The 16,789-nt window shown below is 40.9% G+C and overlaps 1 protein-coding gene across 3 annotated transcripts in view; it reads left to right on the top strand.

The window, feature by feature from the left end:
* Nucleotides 1-16,789, top strand: part of htr4 (5-hydroxytryptamine receptor 4) — a 170,223-nt gene that overhangs the window by 110,257 nt on the left and 43,177 nt on the right. For 2 of the 3 annotated variants that reach the window (XM_085789261.1, XM_085789262.1), the window contains exons 5-6: nt 4,342-4,495; nt 8,872-9,428. In XM_085789261.1, coding sequence (XP_085645387.1) covers nt 4,342-4,495; nt 8,872-9,428 — 711 coding nt within the window. Of the gene's footprint in view, nt 1-4,341; nt 4,496-8,871; nt 9,433-16,789 lie in introns of those variants that run through there. The other variant, XM_085789263.1, reaches the window with a different exon arrangement.

Raw genomic sequence — 16,789 nt, 5'->3', positions numbered from 1 at the left:
TAATCTTCTCCAGGTTAATGTGTGTGTGTGTGTGTGTGTTTCTATGCATACTATTGCCTCTCTGTATGCAGCCTATTTAAACGTCTGGGAATGTGTGTGTGTGCACGCTCTTCCTGTGCACGTGTCATTTCGTATATGCATGCGGACATTTGTATTATTACACAATGGAAACATTCCTGGTGGTGTCGCTCGGAGTCGGACCACCGCGTCCACACTCTGAGCATCAATCTGCTGCAACCTTTCAGCTCAACTATTTTGAGAATTCAAATAGAAAAGGGTGTCTTAATGCCAAGGCGCATGCAGACCACACTCACACACACACACACACACACACACACACACACTAAGCCACAGCACGAGGAGGTAATGAGGAGGGATCACAGCAGAGGATCCACAGTGACTGACGAGAGGATCAACTGGATTAGGTTTAATATGCTGCTGCAGCAGAGCAACGTGTTCACTCTCCTGTCTGATAAGCACAGGGTACAAAAAGGTGTGAAGTGTGTGTGGATGGACACGGAGACTTTAAAGCTTGAGCTCTTATATAATCAATTATCCACTTGATGTTCTCACGATCAATCAGTGAGTTGGAGACGCTTCAGACAAGAGTTACAGCATCATCATCCTCCCATTGATGGCTGATTGATCAGAAAAAAGCCCAAATAGCTGGATGTTGTTGATCCAGTCCACATATTGCCATGGTAACGGACTCACAGAGAGAGGACAGAGAGACTCGGTCGGGCGACTTCATCTGTTTCCTATCTCTCACACACACACACACACACACACACACACACACACACGTCATTGACCGGGCCAGGTAAAGTTGCAGATGTGGAGGATTTGTTACAGTAAATGATCCAACATCTGTCATCTGAGCTTTTCTATAAATGGATTAATCTCTCTCTCCTTCTCTCTTTCTCTCTCTATTTTTTCTAACACCCGTCTCGTCCTCTCATCCCCTCTTCTTCTCTTTCCTTCTTATGTTTCCTGCTCTTCCTCTCAGCTTCCTGCATCCCGTCCTTTTTCTATCTACGGTATCCCTCTCTATTCCTGTTTTCCTTTTCTTGCCTATCTCCTCTTTCGGTCTTTTCACGCTCCACCCCACCCACACCCCCCTTCTCTGCTCATTCACGGTATTTTTTTTTCATCATCCGTGCGATTCATTCATGCAGTTCAGCGCCAGCCTCGTCTTAGCGATATCACTCTGTGACAGAATGCAGGGGATTCCTGCTGTAGTCTCTGATGGCATGCTCACATACACACACACATGCACACACTGTTGACATTGTGTGTGTGTGTGTGTGTGTGTGTGTGTGTGTGTGTGTGTGTGTTAGGAAGTGAGCGAGTGAGAGATGAGATGAGGCAGAGGGACAAACACAGAGAGGGTTGGAGATTATCCTGATCCACAGTCGCTGGAAATGAGCTGAAGTTTATTTTCTCTCGCTTGTTTAAAAAGGTTGAAGACATGTGACGAGTTCAAACTGTGTTTCTGTATCAAAGGGAGAAGAAACATGTAGAACAGGACGGGCAGGAATCATGAAAGGAAAGATTAAAGAAGAGAAGAGAGGAGAGAAAGTGACAGATCTGGGTCTGAGCCTCTGTGGACACTCGAACATTAGATTCACATGTGACACCTGAAGGTCTCATTTTAAAGCCACATGTATTACCACGCAGTTGTAGTTGAATCTGCTCTCAGGTTTTCCTCCACATGCTGTAGAATAGACAATTCAGCTCAATTCAATTCAAAAAACCTTTATTTGTCTCCGGAGGGTGATGCTACAGTACAGTAAGGCACACAGAGCATGTTGAGACGGCAAATAATAACAAGAACAACATCAGTGCAACATCCTCAAATAGTCCAGTGTACTTGAATATAAAAAGATTGGAAAAGCAAATATATATACTGTACACACCAGAGCAGATTGCAGGCAACACAAAATAAATAAATATAACAGCGGTAAATAAATCTGAAAAAGACCAGTCAGCAGCAGATGAATAAATACATGACAGAAGATAAGTAACAGCAGCAGATGATTGGCCCATTGCCATAATCCCTATAGTCATAGCAGTAGGTTTGTTACCTTTAATTGTCGGTGCAAGCTATTTTTAGAGTGTCGACTCTGCTCCACCATTCTAAAAATAGCTTGCACCGACAATTAAAGGTAACAAACCTACTGCTATGACTATAGGGATTATGGCAATGGGCCAATTTGCCAAAATGTTGAACTATCCCTTTAAAGCAAATGAAAAACTATACATGAACAATACTAATCAAGCTGCTGAGGTGACCTCAGGATTACAGGAAGTTCATCCACAATGGTTTTTTTTTTGGCTTTTAGTCCGACGACTCTGTTGTGTTGAAACAGGAATCAGCCCCAGAGCAACATTACAGTTGTTAACAGTCCAGATGCAGCTCAGTGGTTTTTCACACTCTTTCACATATTTTGCAGATGCATCATGGAACAAAGTGTATTTGTTCACCGATCATCTCCTGTAGGATTAATAACCGTCCTGCAGGAGAAGTTATATCAATGTTGTAAAAACTGAACTTCCTGTCCAGAACTGCAGCAGCTGAGGCCAACAGACAGTTCACTGACAACGAGGCCATTCTGATGTCAGAACGGATCGTCCACTGTGAGATCGGAGGAGGTTTGAGGATGGAAAGATGAGGAAAAACTGACATTTTTTTCTCTTTAAAAAAAAAGAGATGAAGTGAAAGTTTGAGGTCACACAAACTGGAGAGAAGCAGAAGAAGAAGCAGAGAAATTAAGATAATTAAGACACAGAGTGAGAGATGTTGAGAGACACTAATGGAGATGGAGACGGGGCAGAGAGATAAACAGAGATTGGGAAAAGACATGAGGAGAAATGAGGAAGGGGGGGCATTTGATTTCTGAAAATGTTCTAGTGCTTAATTATTAGTAGTTTGCATATTTTTTGCAAATTTGTTGGCAGAGAAGACTCCTGGGTGCTGCCAGAGGAGCTTGTTGAAAATGGAGACGAGAGACAGAAACAGATGGAGGGATGACGGAGGAAAAGACCAGAAACTAGAGCAGATGAGGAGATGGAGATATTTTAAAGATCACAATAAAAAATGAAAACAAAACCTGTTTGAAGACGAGCCAATTCACTAGTTTCATGTTTTTGCTGCTGAAAGTCGATCACTGTCTTTACACCACAGTTCCTGATGCTTAATTCTGATTTGTTGCCTATATACTTGATTTTACCTATTATATTGGAAATGACCCATACTTGATTTATATGTTTACGCTTTACGTTAAACAACATGGACGCTGATTGATTCTGCTTGATTGGCTCACCCAGCCTTCATCATATAATGGCTGGGTTAAAGAAGTTCTTCACAACCTGAAAACTTGAAAAAAAATTTCACTCAGTGGCTCCACCAAGAGATTTAAAGACAAATTTCTTCATTGGAGAATCTCAATAAAGAGAATAAAGAGTTGGAAAAAAAACAAAATCAACATGGACGCTGATGAACCTGACATTATTTTACAGCAGAGGAGAAAAAAGAGTGCCCTTGTTAAGGCCTGGGTGTATGCAGCAGTGATCGTCACATTATGTAAATGTAAATGTATTTTATTTATACAGCCCTTTACAACAATCCTTTCTGTGTACCAAAGTGCTTTACAGCAGGTAATAAATAAAAAGAAGAATAAGTAAAAACTATTAAAAACAATATTTAAAAAAATGGTGAAAGCAATAAAAAACAGCAAAATCAAATAAGATAAAAGTGTCATCATGCTACTGGGTATTACTGTAAAAGCCATCCCAAATAAATAGGTTTGTAGCCTAGATTTGAAGAGGCCGAGCTCAGAAATAAGACGCATTTCGGCATCTTCGCAGTTATTGATGACGTACGACTTGCAATGCCGGGAAATAGCAGAACTGTCTGTTTAGATTAAAGACGTCTTGGCACATATCTGATTTATTTCCACATATGACCTGACAATATCTGATTTCATGCGTTTTTTTTCCCCAATTACACATCTATGTTAGCAGAACTGAGTCACTTGAACCATGCAGTGTAAAGACGGCCTTACTGTGGGAATAAGAAACCATGTCCAGGTCTTTTTTCTGACAGCTTTGGGCCTATTGACGAATTGACCAATTGGTTCAGTTCAATCACACTTTTGCAGTAGTTTTTTATCTCCTCACCTGGTACCTGACAAAAAAACAACTTTTCTTTGATGTATTACGAGTAAATTTGAACCGACACAGTGTTGGGAGCCAGTTATCTGCTGCTCAGTGTGCGGATGAACTCCACCGACGTGTCAACCAGGTCACATATTGATCGTCTTCCTGTCGTCTCGTCCTCAGGTATTACGCCATCTGCTGCCAGCCGCTCGTCTACCGCAACAAGATGACGCCGATGCGCGTGACTCTGATGATCGGCGGCTGCTGGGTCATTCCCACCTTCATCTCCTTCCTGCCCATCATGCAGGGCTGGAACAGCATCGGCATCGACCACGTGGTGAGGACTGTGTGTGTGTGTGTGTGTGTGTGTGTGTGTGCACCATTTAAAATATCTCCGAGAGGAGAGAAACAGAAGAATACAACATGTTATATATAAACTTTATAAATAATTAATGTCCTCGGGCAGTGAGGAACAAACTGGAGTTTAGAGGAGCATCGTTTACAAAAAAGGAGGAAATGCTTCATATGTTTCCATGGAGACAAAGTCAACATGTCAGACGCAGAGACGGAGGGACAAGGCCACAGACACAGAGTCAAGCTGTTCCTTTGTTTCACTGTAAATATGTAAAGGAGGTTTAGTCAGTGTGTTGTTTGTGCACCGAGGTTTGTTTAATGTCACAGACGAAGCGCACGAGAGAGAAAACAGAGAGAAAGGGCTTCACAGCATCATAATGATAATATCACAGGAGTCAGACAGATGAAACTGGATCCAATGAGAAAGGAAACAAGTTTTTGTGTTTCCTCTGACATTTACAAATAAAACCCATGGAGCAAATTCTCACAGCAGCTCAACAGATTATTGCTTTTATTCAACGGGTGACAAGCCATGAAATTAAAAACTACTGATTTAGATGTTTAGATCTTATATTAGACTAAATAGAGAAGTAAAGGTGGATGGAAGAAGAGGTGGAGCTGTAGAGGTTCATATTACCACACCTGAGCTTTAAAGAGTCTGCAGCGATCTGTGTCACCTTTAAGCTCTGGATCAGTCAGAGGAGGAAAACTGCTGCAGTTTGTCTGCAAACTCGTGCTGTCATCACATAAAATATTTAATCGCGATTAATCTCATGAATATCATTGTTAACTCTTAATCGCACATTTTTATCTAGTCAGTAGCCTTTATAGTATCTATGACTAGCAGTGACCAGAGCTTATGAAAAAACTACAAGTTCACTAGGTCAAAAAGAACGTTAATCTTGTGATTTTAAAAAATGACATTGTTAAAATTGATTTGTGTTAACATTACATTATGTTAATAACACAATATTTTTGATAACACTACTGCAAACAAAAACAAAACACATGTTCTCCTCTCAGTGTAAACTGTAGCTTTTACCTGTCACCTGTACTTAAACCATCCAGAAGTTGAAGGGAGACTGAGCCGGTGTCACGCTAATTTAGCTCCCCCATGAAAAAAGTTCATTTTTATTTCTTCACTTTGCTCTTTTGCTCTTTTGTTGATTTGTTTATTGTTTTTACTGTATACTTCTGCTGCCATGCTTTTATTTTGAAGGATGCTTTATTTTATTTTGTGTCTTGTCACCAATGTTACATTGTAATACAGTGGTTCTCAAAGTGGGGTCTGGTTTTACCACTTTTTTCTAGTTCTTTCTAGAAATTTTTTACCTTTTTCTTATTTTATTTTATTTTAAATCATACACATGAATTTTGGGAAATATTGTAGAGAAATTTCTGGAAAAAAGTGGTACAATTTCTCCAAAAACGTTTAAACATTTCTAGAAAAAAGTGGTATTTCTGGTGTTTGCTTCAAAATTTTGTCCAATGGGGGTCCGTGGTCTAATTAATGTCAATTAAAGGGTCCTTGATGTAAACCACTGTTGTAAGACACCACATCAAAGTTTGAAGGACAATGTGAGAGTGAAAAGTTTGGAGTATAATCAGTTGATAACAAATGAAAAATGGCCCCAAAAGTGACGACTCTGAGTAGACGGATGAGGAGGGAGACGAGCGGACAGGTGTGAGACAAAGACAGATGATGGCATGAGTGTGTGAGGAGAGAGAGAGAGAGAGAGAGAGAGTGGGACTCCCCCAAGCCACTAATAACCTTGTTTGCCCCTCATGTGCTTTTATCTGAACACCAGCGAGAGTTTCTCCTGAGCCGACTGTCAACAGGACGACAGGCTGACACACGCGCACACACACAGACACACACAGTTTACAGCACAACAGCGGTCTATAGTTAGCTCTGTGCAGCAGCAGCAGCAGCGTCTCTCTGTGGGTCTCATTAGAGCTGTTGAATATTCTGAGTAGCCGCTCGACTCCAAAACTCAACACACCAGCCAGAGTTCAGGTGCACACACAACTCACTGTCTGTGTGTGTGTGTGTGTGTGTGTGTGCGTGTGTGTGTGTGTGTGCACTGACAGATTTTTTTTTTCTTTTCTGGCTGGGTCAAACACACAGCTCTGATTGGTTCTGGCATCATGAACTCTGTGGTTTTACACCCGTTCACACACCAGGCGAGATAAGAAGTGAAAATAACAATGAGCATAAAAATGAAAATAAACAATAAAACATTCCTTCCGACTTAAAGAGGAACTAAGCAGGATTTCTCCTGTGGCTATGCTACATTTTTACCTTAATTAAAAAGCTCCGGAGTACAGTAATTGTGATAGTTACATGACTTGTAACTTGTTACGAGTGAGAACGGAGGCTCTCTGTCTTCACCTGCGTCTCATGGCTGAAAATCAACCTTGCAACATCAGTGTAGTACCTGGCCGTCGCCCCGGTGTCCCAGCTCTCGTCTCAACACAAACGCGCTCCGTAACCCGTAATCTTTTGTTCATGACGGCTAAGACTACACAAACACACACGGCGTAACATCGTATATGTTATGTAACGTTATCCACCGCTCCATTTATTGATTTTTCACCGGCTTTGTTGTAAACAAATGCACATGGGCGAGAGGAGCATAACCAAAACAGCGGAAAAGCGAGCATACTTGCATAGTTCCCCTTTAAATTACATCTGTTTTCTTTTGTATGAAATGAGAGCTGCTCCCAGACGTCCTCTCTGCTCCGACACAGTAAAGGACTATTTGATCTGTGCATTAGCGATAAGATAAAAAGACATAATAATAATAATAAAATGTCCTTTACATACTTGCAGTTCTTATCGTTGTGTTTGTTCCTGCAGAGCGCAGTTAATCCTAACATAGGAGCACTGAACATTTTACATGTAAATATCTTGTGTGTCTCCCCCACTCATGAAAAACAAGCAGTTTTCCACAGTCGGACGGTGGGGGGGAGGGGGGGCGTGGCCTTGGTGCAAGCGATACGGTTTCATCTCTGTTTTTCATGTCGCAGCCCTGCAGCCGTAGTTTCCCACAGAGATGAGATGATAGCGGAGGAAAAAGGCGGGATGGCTCTTCACTGTGATTAATGGTGACGTGCAGAGACTCTCCCCCTCCCTCAGGAGCTGTGTTCCCTCTTTTACTACACGGACTCCGAGCCGAGGAGAGCGTGGGAGTCTGGAGGCGTTTGATGGTGCAGCAGGGAAGAGTGTTCAGAGCGTCAACATGTGGTTACTTGGGGACTTTCTATGATGTTGCATGTGTGTGTGCATATTAAGCCACCTAACTACCGTCTCTAATAAACACTGGCCCCCTGTACTGGCTACAGGTTTGAGTGAATAAAAGCCAAAAGTGTCAGTTAGAAGCCGGGTCTATTTTCTGTGCAGGTTCTTGTGAATGAAAACTTCTTAAAGCATGCAATTGCCCATTTGAGCAGTTTCCTACCAGCTTAATTTGTGCTTACAATCATTAGACGGTGCTGTTAAAACTTTTCTTTTTCCCTCAGTGCCACTGTTACAGCATCTGTTTGAACTTGACTTTAAAACTCCACAATTCAGGAGACCGGAAGAGTCATGAGCATGATGACCGACACGAGAATCAAACCTGTTACTTTTTAAAAACACACCAACAACAGTGACCACTGATCTAAAGATCTCTTTCCTTGAGTCAGTCGATTGAAATGGCACCAAATGCTGAAGGGCAAAGATTGTTAAATTCACTCCAGAATTAATTTTCTTTAAACAATCAATTTGATTATTGAGTATTTTCCATCTTTGCTGAGCAAAAGATGTGTGCGTTAAAAGTTAAATAAAATCCTGTCCAATATAGACGCCTGTCTTAAAGGAGACATATTCTGCCCCTTTTCCACAAATTAAAATAGTTCCCAGGTGTCTCCAAGACATGTCTGTGTCATGCTTCAGTCAAAATCCCCCAAGGATCAAACATCACAGCTCTTTTCATCCTCTCAAAACAGCCCTGTTCAGAACGGCTGGTTTCAGTGCCTGTTGCTTTAAATGCAAATGAACCACTGCTTGCCATTTACTGGTACCAGGTTGGGGTGGGGTTATGCAAATTTGAAAACATATTACATCATTGTCAGACAACTTAGGGAACAGCTCGTAAAACCACATGGATTTCAACCTAGGGAGCCTGAAAATTACAGATTTTTTTGTCAATTCTCACATTTTGGGGGCCAGAAGGTAAAAACAAACAACCAAATATATGTTAAAGAGCCTTCAGAAAGTGATATTTCCATATTATATCCCCTTTAAATATAAGCCGGTTCAGTTCAGGCTTTTATTTGAGAATTTATGGTATTCATCCTGATCTCTTTTTTCATCAGATAGAGCAGAGGCGCCACAGCGAGGGCAGCAACTCCACTTCCTGTGTCTTCATGGTGAACAAGCCATACGCCCTGACCTGCTCCGTGGTGGCCTTCTACATCCCGCTGATCCTCATGGTGCTGGCCTACCAGAGGATCTACGTCACGGCCCGGGCCCACGCGCTGCAGATCAGCATGCTGCAGCGGGCGGGCGGGGCGGGGACCGACTCCGACCACCAGCGCAACCACCGCATGCGAACGGAGACGAAGGCGGCAAAGACTCTGTGCATCATTATGGGATGTTTCTGCCTGTGCTGGGCGCCGTTCTTTGTCACCAATGTGGTGGATCCCTTTATAGACTACACGGTGCCGGACAAACTGTGGGCGGCCTGCCTGTGGCTGGGCTACATCAACTCCATGCTCAACCCCATCCTCTACGCCTTCCTCAACAAGTCCTTCCGCCGTGCCTTCCTCATCATCCTGTGCTGCGGGAGGAAGAGGTACCGCAGGCCGTCCATCCTGGCGTCCGGCGCTCCCTGCACGGCCACGCAGATCAACGGATCCACACATGTACTCAAGTAAGTCCCTCCATCTTTGTACTTACAGAGGCTGGTTTATTGTTGTTTATAATGAAGTTGCTGAAGCTGAAGGTTTTGTTGTGATGTGGTGCAACGGCTGGTTATCATGTGGTCTTGTGTCGTCTTCTGTGGACAAGGACACCCTGTGTATGTTGGTATATAACTGTATATATACTACAGTCACAGTAACAGACATAACATGCATACATACATACATGGGGATGCCTCAAACCTTTTAAAAGGAATTTGAATTGCTCCCATCCGGCCGCCACTGTCCCAAGGACGAACCAAAATATATACAAGAAATATTTTATTCCATACAAGCACTTAATGCAAATGACTGCACCTGACTTTAAGTATATGCTCTTAAGGTTTTTTGTGCTTTTTGCATGTTCCTGTGGCATTTATTCTGATGTTAGTGGATATATGAGCAGAAAAGTAAGTGCAAAATTGCATGGAGTATTTCTGCTGGGTGGGTGCAGAGCAGCGCAGTCTCCGCCCACCACTCAGAGGTGCATTGCGAATGAGCTACTGGCGCTCTGCAGAAGGAGAGTCCTGGGAAATGGCACAGGTTTTGTGATTTTGGCTAAAAACTTCATAATCACAATTTAACGACCACAGAGAATGCTTTAAAATAACCAAAAAGGATTGTTGGAGGGGGACTTTAAAGCAGATATCAGTGGAATGTTTTTGTTAATATAAGTCCTAAATAGTCCTATTTTCCGTCAGCAATCACTTACATGAAGTATTTCAGCCTAAACACGAGTCTCTCCGTCACTCTGCTCTGCTGTAACCCGAGGAGAAAATTTTCCTTGTGGGATACAAGTGTTATCCAATGAGGGGAGAGAACGGCATGAAGGGCTGTGTGTGCAGCCAAGGGATGCGCGTGAATGTGGTGACGTAGCACGAGGACCAATTGATGCCTGACAAGGGCGGGGGCTGCTAACTCATGGTGCGTTCAAGGAAACTCGTACTTTGTGTTTTTCCTTCCTGTGAAGTCATACCAGTTCGATCTGGTACGAGTTCACGGGTCGGAAGTTACAAGTGGCCGTTATAGGGAACTTTCACAGACAACAGGACGGTAAAAACACGAGCTACGGGTTACCTGGAACGCTACCAAGTCGTAGTTGTGACTTGAAGCTGTAACTTACGGTTTCAAAAGCCTGCCTTGAACACAGCATTAGCCGAAACGGCCGTGCCGCTGTTATCTGCTTTAAGGTGGACAAAGTTAAACACCTGCCCATACGCCAATCCAAAACCCCTCCATCATCCATACTGTACATAGCCTACAATGGTTACAGTATAGAATACATTTTAACATTGTTGTGGAACACAATATGATGTAATATTATTCAGTATAATATAGTGATAGTGTAAGTATAGTAATAAAATACAATATAATATAGTGAAACATAATGAGAAGTTATACAATATAAGAGGATATTATATAAAAATACAGTGTACCTTTACATCACACTGACACAGAACAATGTGGAATTACAGCAGTGGTAACAAGTGGCAATAAAGTCTTAACGTAACAAGATTTAAAATGATTGTATAACAAGAATATAAAAGATTACAATACAAGGCTATAGCGGATTATGAAATAAGTACCACGCAAAATGTCACATTATGACAGAAAGTTGCATCATTTGATTTCCAACAGGCGCTGGTATTTCTCTCTTTTCTTTATTTACTAACCCTAACCTTATCTAGGGAGCAAATATCATCTTTGCACTTCCTGTTTTCATCTTCATAAATCTAATTCTCTTCAGTTTCTCTTCATATTCATACATGGACGTCATTGCAGTAGAAATCTTACATGACACAGTCGGAGCCGTTCATCCTTTATCTTCAGTAATTAATGCTGATGTTTCCTCAGTAATGCTCCATGAGGTCAAAGGTCAAGTGGCAGCAGTCTGTTGTGATAAAGTTTGATTTGTTTTCCAGGTGCGTTATAAATGACTTCATCTGTGTAAATACCCTTCACTGTACCGGCTTCACTGGACTCGTTACTCTCTCGACCTTTGACTGCATGTGTTTCTAAACATAGACGCATGTTTCACAGAGATAAGAACATGTGCTCCACTCCCCCCCCCCCCATCTTTCATCTCCACTCCTGTTCCTGCGTTCAATAATGATGAATGTAGCTCTGCAGCTTGTTCTCTAGCCATGTAACCCTGGTTACTGCTGGGATGGTTAAATAATCATGTATTTAACCATGTATATATGTGACATCATGAATAATATATGTATAGGGTGGCAAAAGTCCGCGCAGTAGGAATTCCAATTTCTCCCTCTGTGTCCATGAGGTTATTTTTACATATAAGAGACGAATAAACCAGGTGATTAGAGACACTGTACTCATTTCTGGCTAAAACATATAAACATGGGACCAGGTTGAGTCTGACCAAGAAATGTCAAAATGTTATTTATTTTCCCAATTAACTCAAAATGAGCTCACGTTTCGTATTGTGCAGCAGCTTATCTGACCCATCGGTACTCTGTGCTATTTTTGCTAAGGCTGTAGTAATTACACCATGGAGCCGAGGTAAAAGTGTGGAAAAGTGATGTAGTATTTATTTTTTCCTTTTTATTTAACATTGTCAAAAAATTAACATGTATAATGTCACTGTTGATGTGCTCCAGAATAATTTAAAGCAGCAAATGAAAGAAAACAAAGACACGGGTTAATCAAAACCGTACACAGTCTTAGGCCACTTCTATTAAATGACCATGTTCAAGTCATTTTTAAAATATCACACCTTCAGAATAACTTCACTTTTACATTTGTGGATATAAAAATGTACCCGTTATTTAAATGTCATTACAAATAACATCAAACAACATCTTTATTATGCAAAAAAACGGAAAATTAAATACTGTAATAGTCACAAACAGCTTTCACCTTCCTTGTAAGAAGCCCTTAATACTTCCAGTTCCATAAATGTTTAGGTTTAGGTTTATTTGTTTAGCACAAAAAATTGCGTAAATGCTGCGCAAGGAGGGAACTAAGTCCTAACAAACTTGTACAAAAAATATGTGACAAAAGCAGGACAATGAAAGAGAAAATATAGTTAGAGAGCGAGTAGGGAAAGATAATTGGGTTCCTTAGGAGAGTAAAAATTCCTTCAGATTATTTTTAAAAATGCAATGGGAGGAGATGGACTTCAGTGATAAGTTTAATTCAGTCCAGAGCTTAGGGCCTCTATAAGTTATGTTGAATTGATGACTTGATGTTCGGGAGGATGGTAAAAATAAGCTGTTATTACTAAGCCTCATTTGATAGGAATGAATATCTGTAGTCGGAATAAAGAAATTATGAAAAGTAATACGCAGATCTTGTTTCCTGTTAATAAACTTATGGATGAAATGTCGTTAATTGTTTTGATGCAAACTTCCTTCATTTGAGCTAACAGAGGAAAAGACAAATATCTAATTCAAGACTTGATAGTCTACGTCAGGAGTTCAAACACATGCAGGGGAGTGACATTTGATTCCCACATGACATGAAGTGGCCTACAGTAGATACCATAAATAAAGTTCATTCATTACTTCATTACTTTAGTTACCATGGCAACAAAGATCATCAGATGTTCAAATCCAGGTAAGTTTCAGTGCCCAAACCAACTCAGACTATGACAGTTTTAACAGTTTTTACAGTGCCGTGTTTATTATAGTAGCCATGACAGCCAGGAGATGCTGCTATAGGTTGTATGAGAGGCTTAAAGGCATTATACAAACTTTTTTAAAAGTCTTGTTCAGATTCTTGCAGCTCCAGTGAGTTCCTCTGGTGTGTTGCTCCGCCTTCCTCATGTTGCAACACTTGACTCCAGCTTCTCTTGTCCTGAAGTCACTGAGGCAGACGAAAGACTCTACAGTGATTATGTCATTCACGTAAACAGAGACCGGAGACGGCTTTCCATTCCTGGAGGCAGCTCAAGTGAAGTTTAGACAATGTTCATCTTCATCTCGAGGAAGATTCAGTTTCATCACTGCAGAGGAATTAAACACGGTCTGACCTTTACAGCCATTATTTCTACATTTATATAAAGAGCCGGACGCTTTTATAGACCTGAATATTCCCATATGTTCTATCCTCATGTTCCTGTTAAGACTCCATCACCTGACTTCCTCCTTTTTCACAGTTTTCCTGATAGTAAATCTAAATTATAGGTCATAATAAGCCGCTGGCACTTTTTTACTAAACAGTTTCATATTCCCACTCTGGTACCAAACATTTTATTTTAATTATCCTAAAATCAAAAACTCACTGTGACTCATTTTTAGTAACTTTGTCTCATCAATTTAATGTTTTTTCATCCAGTGACCTTGATAAATGTCAGCGATTTAACTACTACGTACTCAAAGTAAGTTGAGATGGAACAGAAACTTCTAGATATCAAGACTTTAAAGGAATAGTTCACCAAAAAATGAAATTCAGTCATTATTGACTCACCCTCATGCTGATGAATACTTGCATCTGGAGACCCAGGAGGCCGGTTCGTAGTCCAACGATATACTTATAGTCAATAGCGCCCTAGACAAAAAGTCCATAAAACTACACAAAAACCTTGTAATATTCCTCCACACTGCCTTACTCGAAACAATGTCATTTAGGACATCTTTACAGCCTAAACAGTCCTGTATTGAATTTGCCTGGGGTACGTGAACGTCAGAGCGCAATACAGGACTGTTTAGGCTGTAAAAATGTCCTAAATTACGTAATTTCGAGTAAACTCCAGACTATACCCCTTCAGGACACTTGGATTGCAGTGGACGAGCAGTAAGGAGGAATATTAGAGGGTTTTTGTGTAGTTTTATGGACTTTTTGTGTCACTATTGGATTTATACTACTATAAATCTATACTAAATTTATACTACTAATACTATAAGGATTTTGTTGGACTACGAACCCCCCTCCTGGGTCTCCAGATGCACTTTGAGGAATAAAAAACTACTGAGTCAGTAATGACTCAATTTCATTTTTTGGTGAACTATTCCTTTAAATATATTTTTCTTCACACCCTGGAACAAGAAGTGAATGATTTATGATTTAGATTTGTTTTCCTTGTCCTATATTTAATAAAATGGCAGATTAGAGTAAGTCATGTCCAACAGGAGTATATGTGCATTTATCCTTTAATAGAGAGACAGTGTATTGATGGAGTTGTTCAGCGTACAGTGCATCAAACCTGAAACATCCTGACCCCCCTCCTCCTCCTGCTGCTGCACATCCATCCTCTGAGATTTGTCTCCGAGCTCCTGAAACAATTTGTTTGAGTGATTTGAATCTGTGTTGAAAAACCATACGGGACGTCGTCTGCTCTCTGCTCTCTGCTCGGCTGTTGCAATATTGAATACACACACACAGACACATACACACATGTAGCATTTTAATTTAAAAGCTGTTGACAATCCTGACTGAGACATTATGGAGCTGGAGAACTCATTGTAAACAATCAATGAGTGTGTTTATAGCAGCTCAGAGGCCCTAATCAATTACTGTCCGCTCCGTCAACACGCCACAGGCAACACTTTCATTCCCTCTCTGACATTTCTGGAGCGTCTCCAGAGAGTCGAGTGCAGCTCCTCATACGAACCGGTGTATATGGAAGTCAAACGATATTCAGCTAATTATTCTACCCAGAGAGAGTGAGCGGCACAGTAATGAAGTTACAGACTGACACAGGAGACCACTCCGTCACCTGTCGTCAGTGTTGAAGACCCCGTGGAATGGAAAATGTATTTTTTCCCAGCTTTTATCCTGTATCTGCATGTTAATTATTAATTCATTTCTCTATAACCAAATTTATGTTAAAAAAGATTGATTTTATTTTCACATCAATATCGATGTAATTTCTCTTTCTTTTTAAACAAATTCTGACGTTCAGTGTCATCCTGCACTTTGCATCTAACTGAAATCGATTTCATGGCAACCTCGGTGCAGGACCTGCTACAGTAGCTTTAGTGTGAGAGTTTGGACCGACGCTGTATTTTCTAGGATGTCTTTCTATTCTTCATTTGAGCTGTGATCTGATGTTCGTCTTTTTCTCTAATGAAGCAGCGTCTGTCATTTTTCTGTTAAGGATTTATATTCAAAGGAAAGAAAAGATGAATAACAATGAATGAATGTCTTTTACTTCCTCATTGTTTGGGTTCTCCCACAGACCTGCTGCTTTCTTTGTCATAATAATTACAATACAAACAATTGCAAAAATCAACAATTTTCTTTTTCATTTTCTAAAATGACTCCAGTGACACAATGGCACAATTTATGGCAACAAAACACAGAAATTATTCTTATTATTCAACATTGTAATCACAAAATGACACTTTGCATGCTTTTTTTTGTTCAATATGGGCTTTGCATTCATAATTCTAGTCTTTTTTGATATTAGATATAAAGTTTCTGAGCTGTTGCATCCATAATAATAACACATAAAGAAGTATCAGAGCTGCAAATTCAGGAAGTTCATTCAGCAGACTCTTTTACTGGACTTTAGCTCAGTGATAAAATGATTGTCACAGCATAAACTGATCCAGAACATAGTTACTCATGCTAACTTATAATAAAGTAACTATACTGCTCCTGTGTGGAAACGGTTTATTCCTCTGCACACAGTGTAACCTAACTCCAAACTACTGTATTAATGTCCGTCATCAGAGTCGTAGCTGTGGCTCTGGGCTTTTATTGGTGTAATAAATTGTTGGGTACAAATGGTGAAATATGAGCAGTGGTTTAGTCTGAACAGCTGCAGAGTCAATGAAGCTCTTTGCAGGAAAATATCTGCTGGGCACTAACGACGATCAATCAATATCCCCCTCCTACCGATCCACCGTCTGACTTCTCATGTATTTCCAACAAAAGTATTCCTTCAGCTTTGCATAATGGAAGTCATTAAAAGTTTCCGCCGCACAGTGACATTTGTGAACACTCTTACTTTGGCGAGAAAGCTGGAAATACAATTTTGTGCTTTGTACAAAACAGGAGTTAGTCACAGTTCATACCCCTCCACCCCACCCCTGCAAGTGCTTTCATTATACCTCATAGTGTGATGTTGATGGGAACGCCACGGCGCGCTGACACCTCTGGACTTCTGAGGTTCGCTGGCTGCACCATTAGTCTCCTCCGGGTTCCCCGAGGAGCCGGAAACCGGAGGCGTGGGTTTCTACAGAGAGCTGGAGAAAAAAAAAAATGCTGCTCGTGTCACTGTGTGTTCAAAGTGAAGCCCTTGACATACACATTTACACACATGCACAGACACGGTGCAGTTGGTTGACAACAAAAGGGGGTCGAAGGTTCAGGGTTCGGTTTCTGTGACTAAAAATATCTATGTACATTCAAGGCTTTCAACCAA

The sequence above is a fragment of the Trachurus japonicus genome, chromosome 10 (assembly GCF_045865225.1).
Source record: "Trachurus japonicus isolate A0001 chromosome 10, Traja_1.0".
Taxonomy (NCBI): domain Eukaryota; kingdom Metazoa; phylum Chordata; class Actinopteri; order Carangiformes; family Carangidae; genus Trachurus; species Trachurus japonicus.
This window is presented reverse-complemented; position numbering and strand designations above follow the sequence as displayed.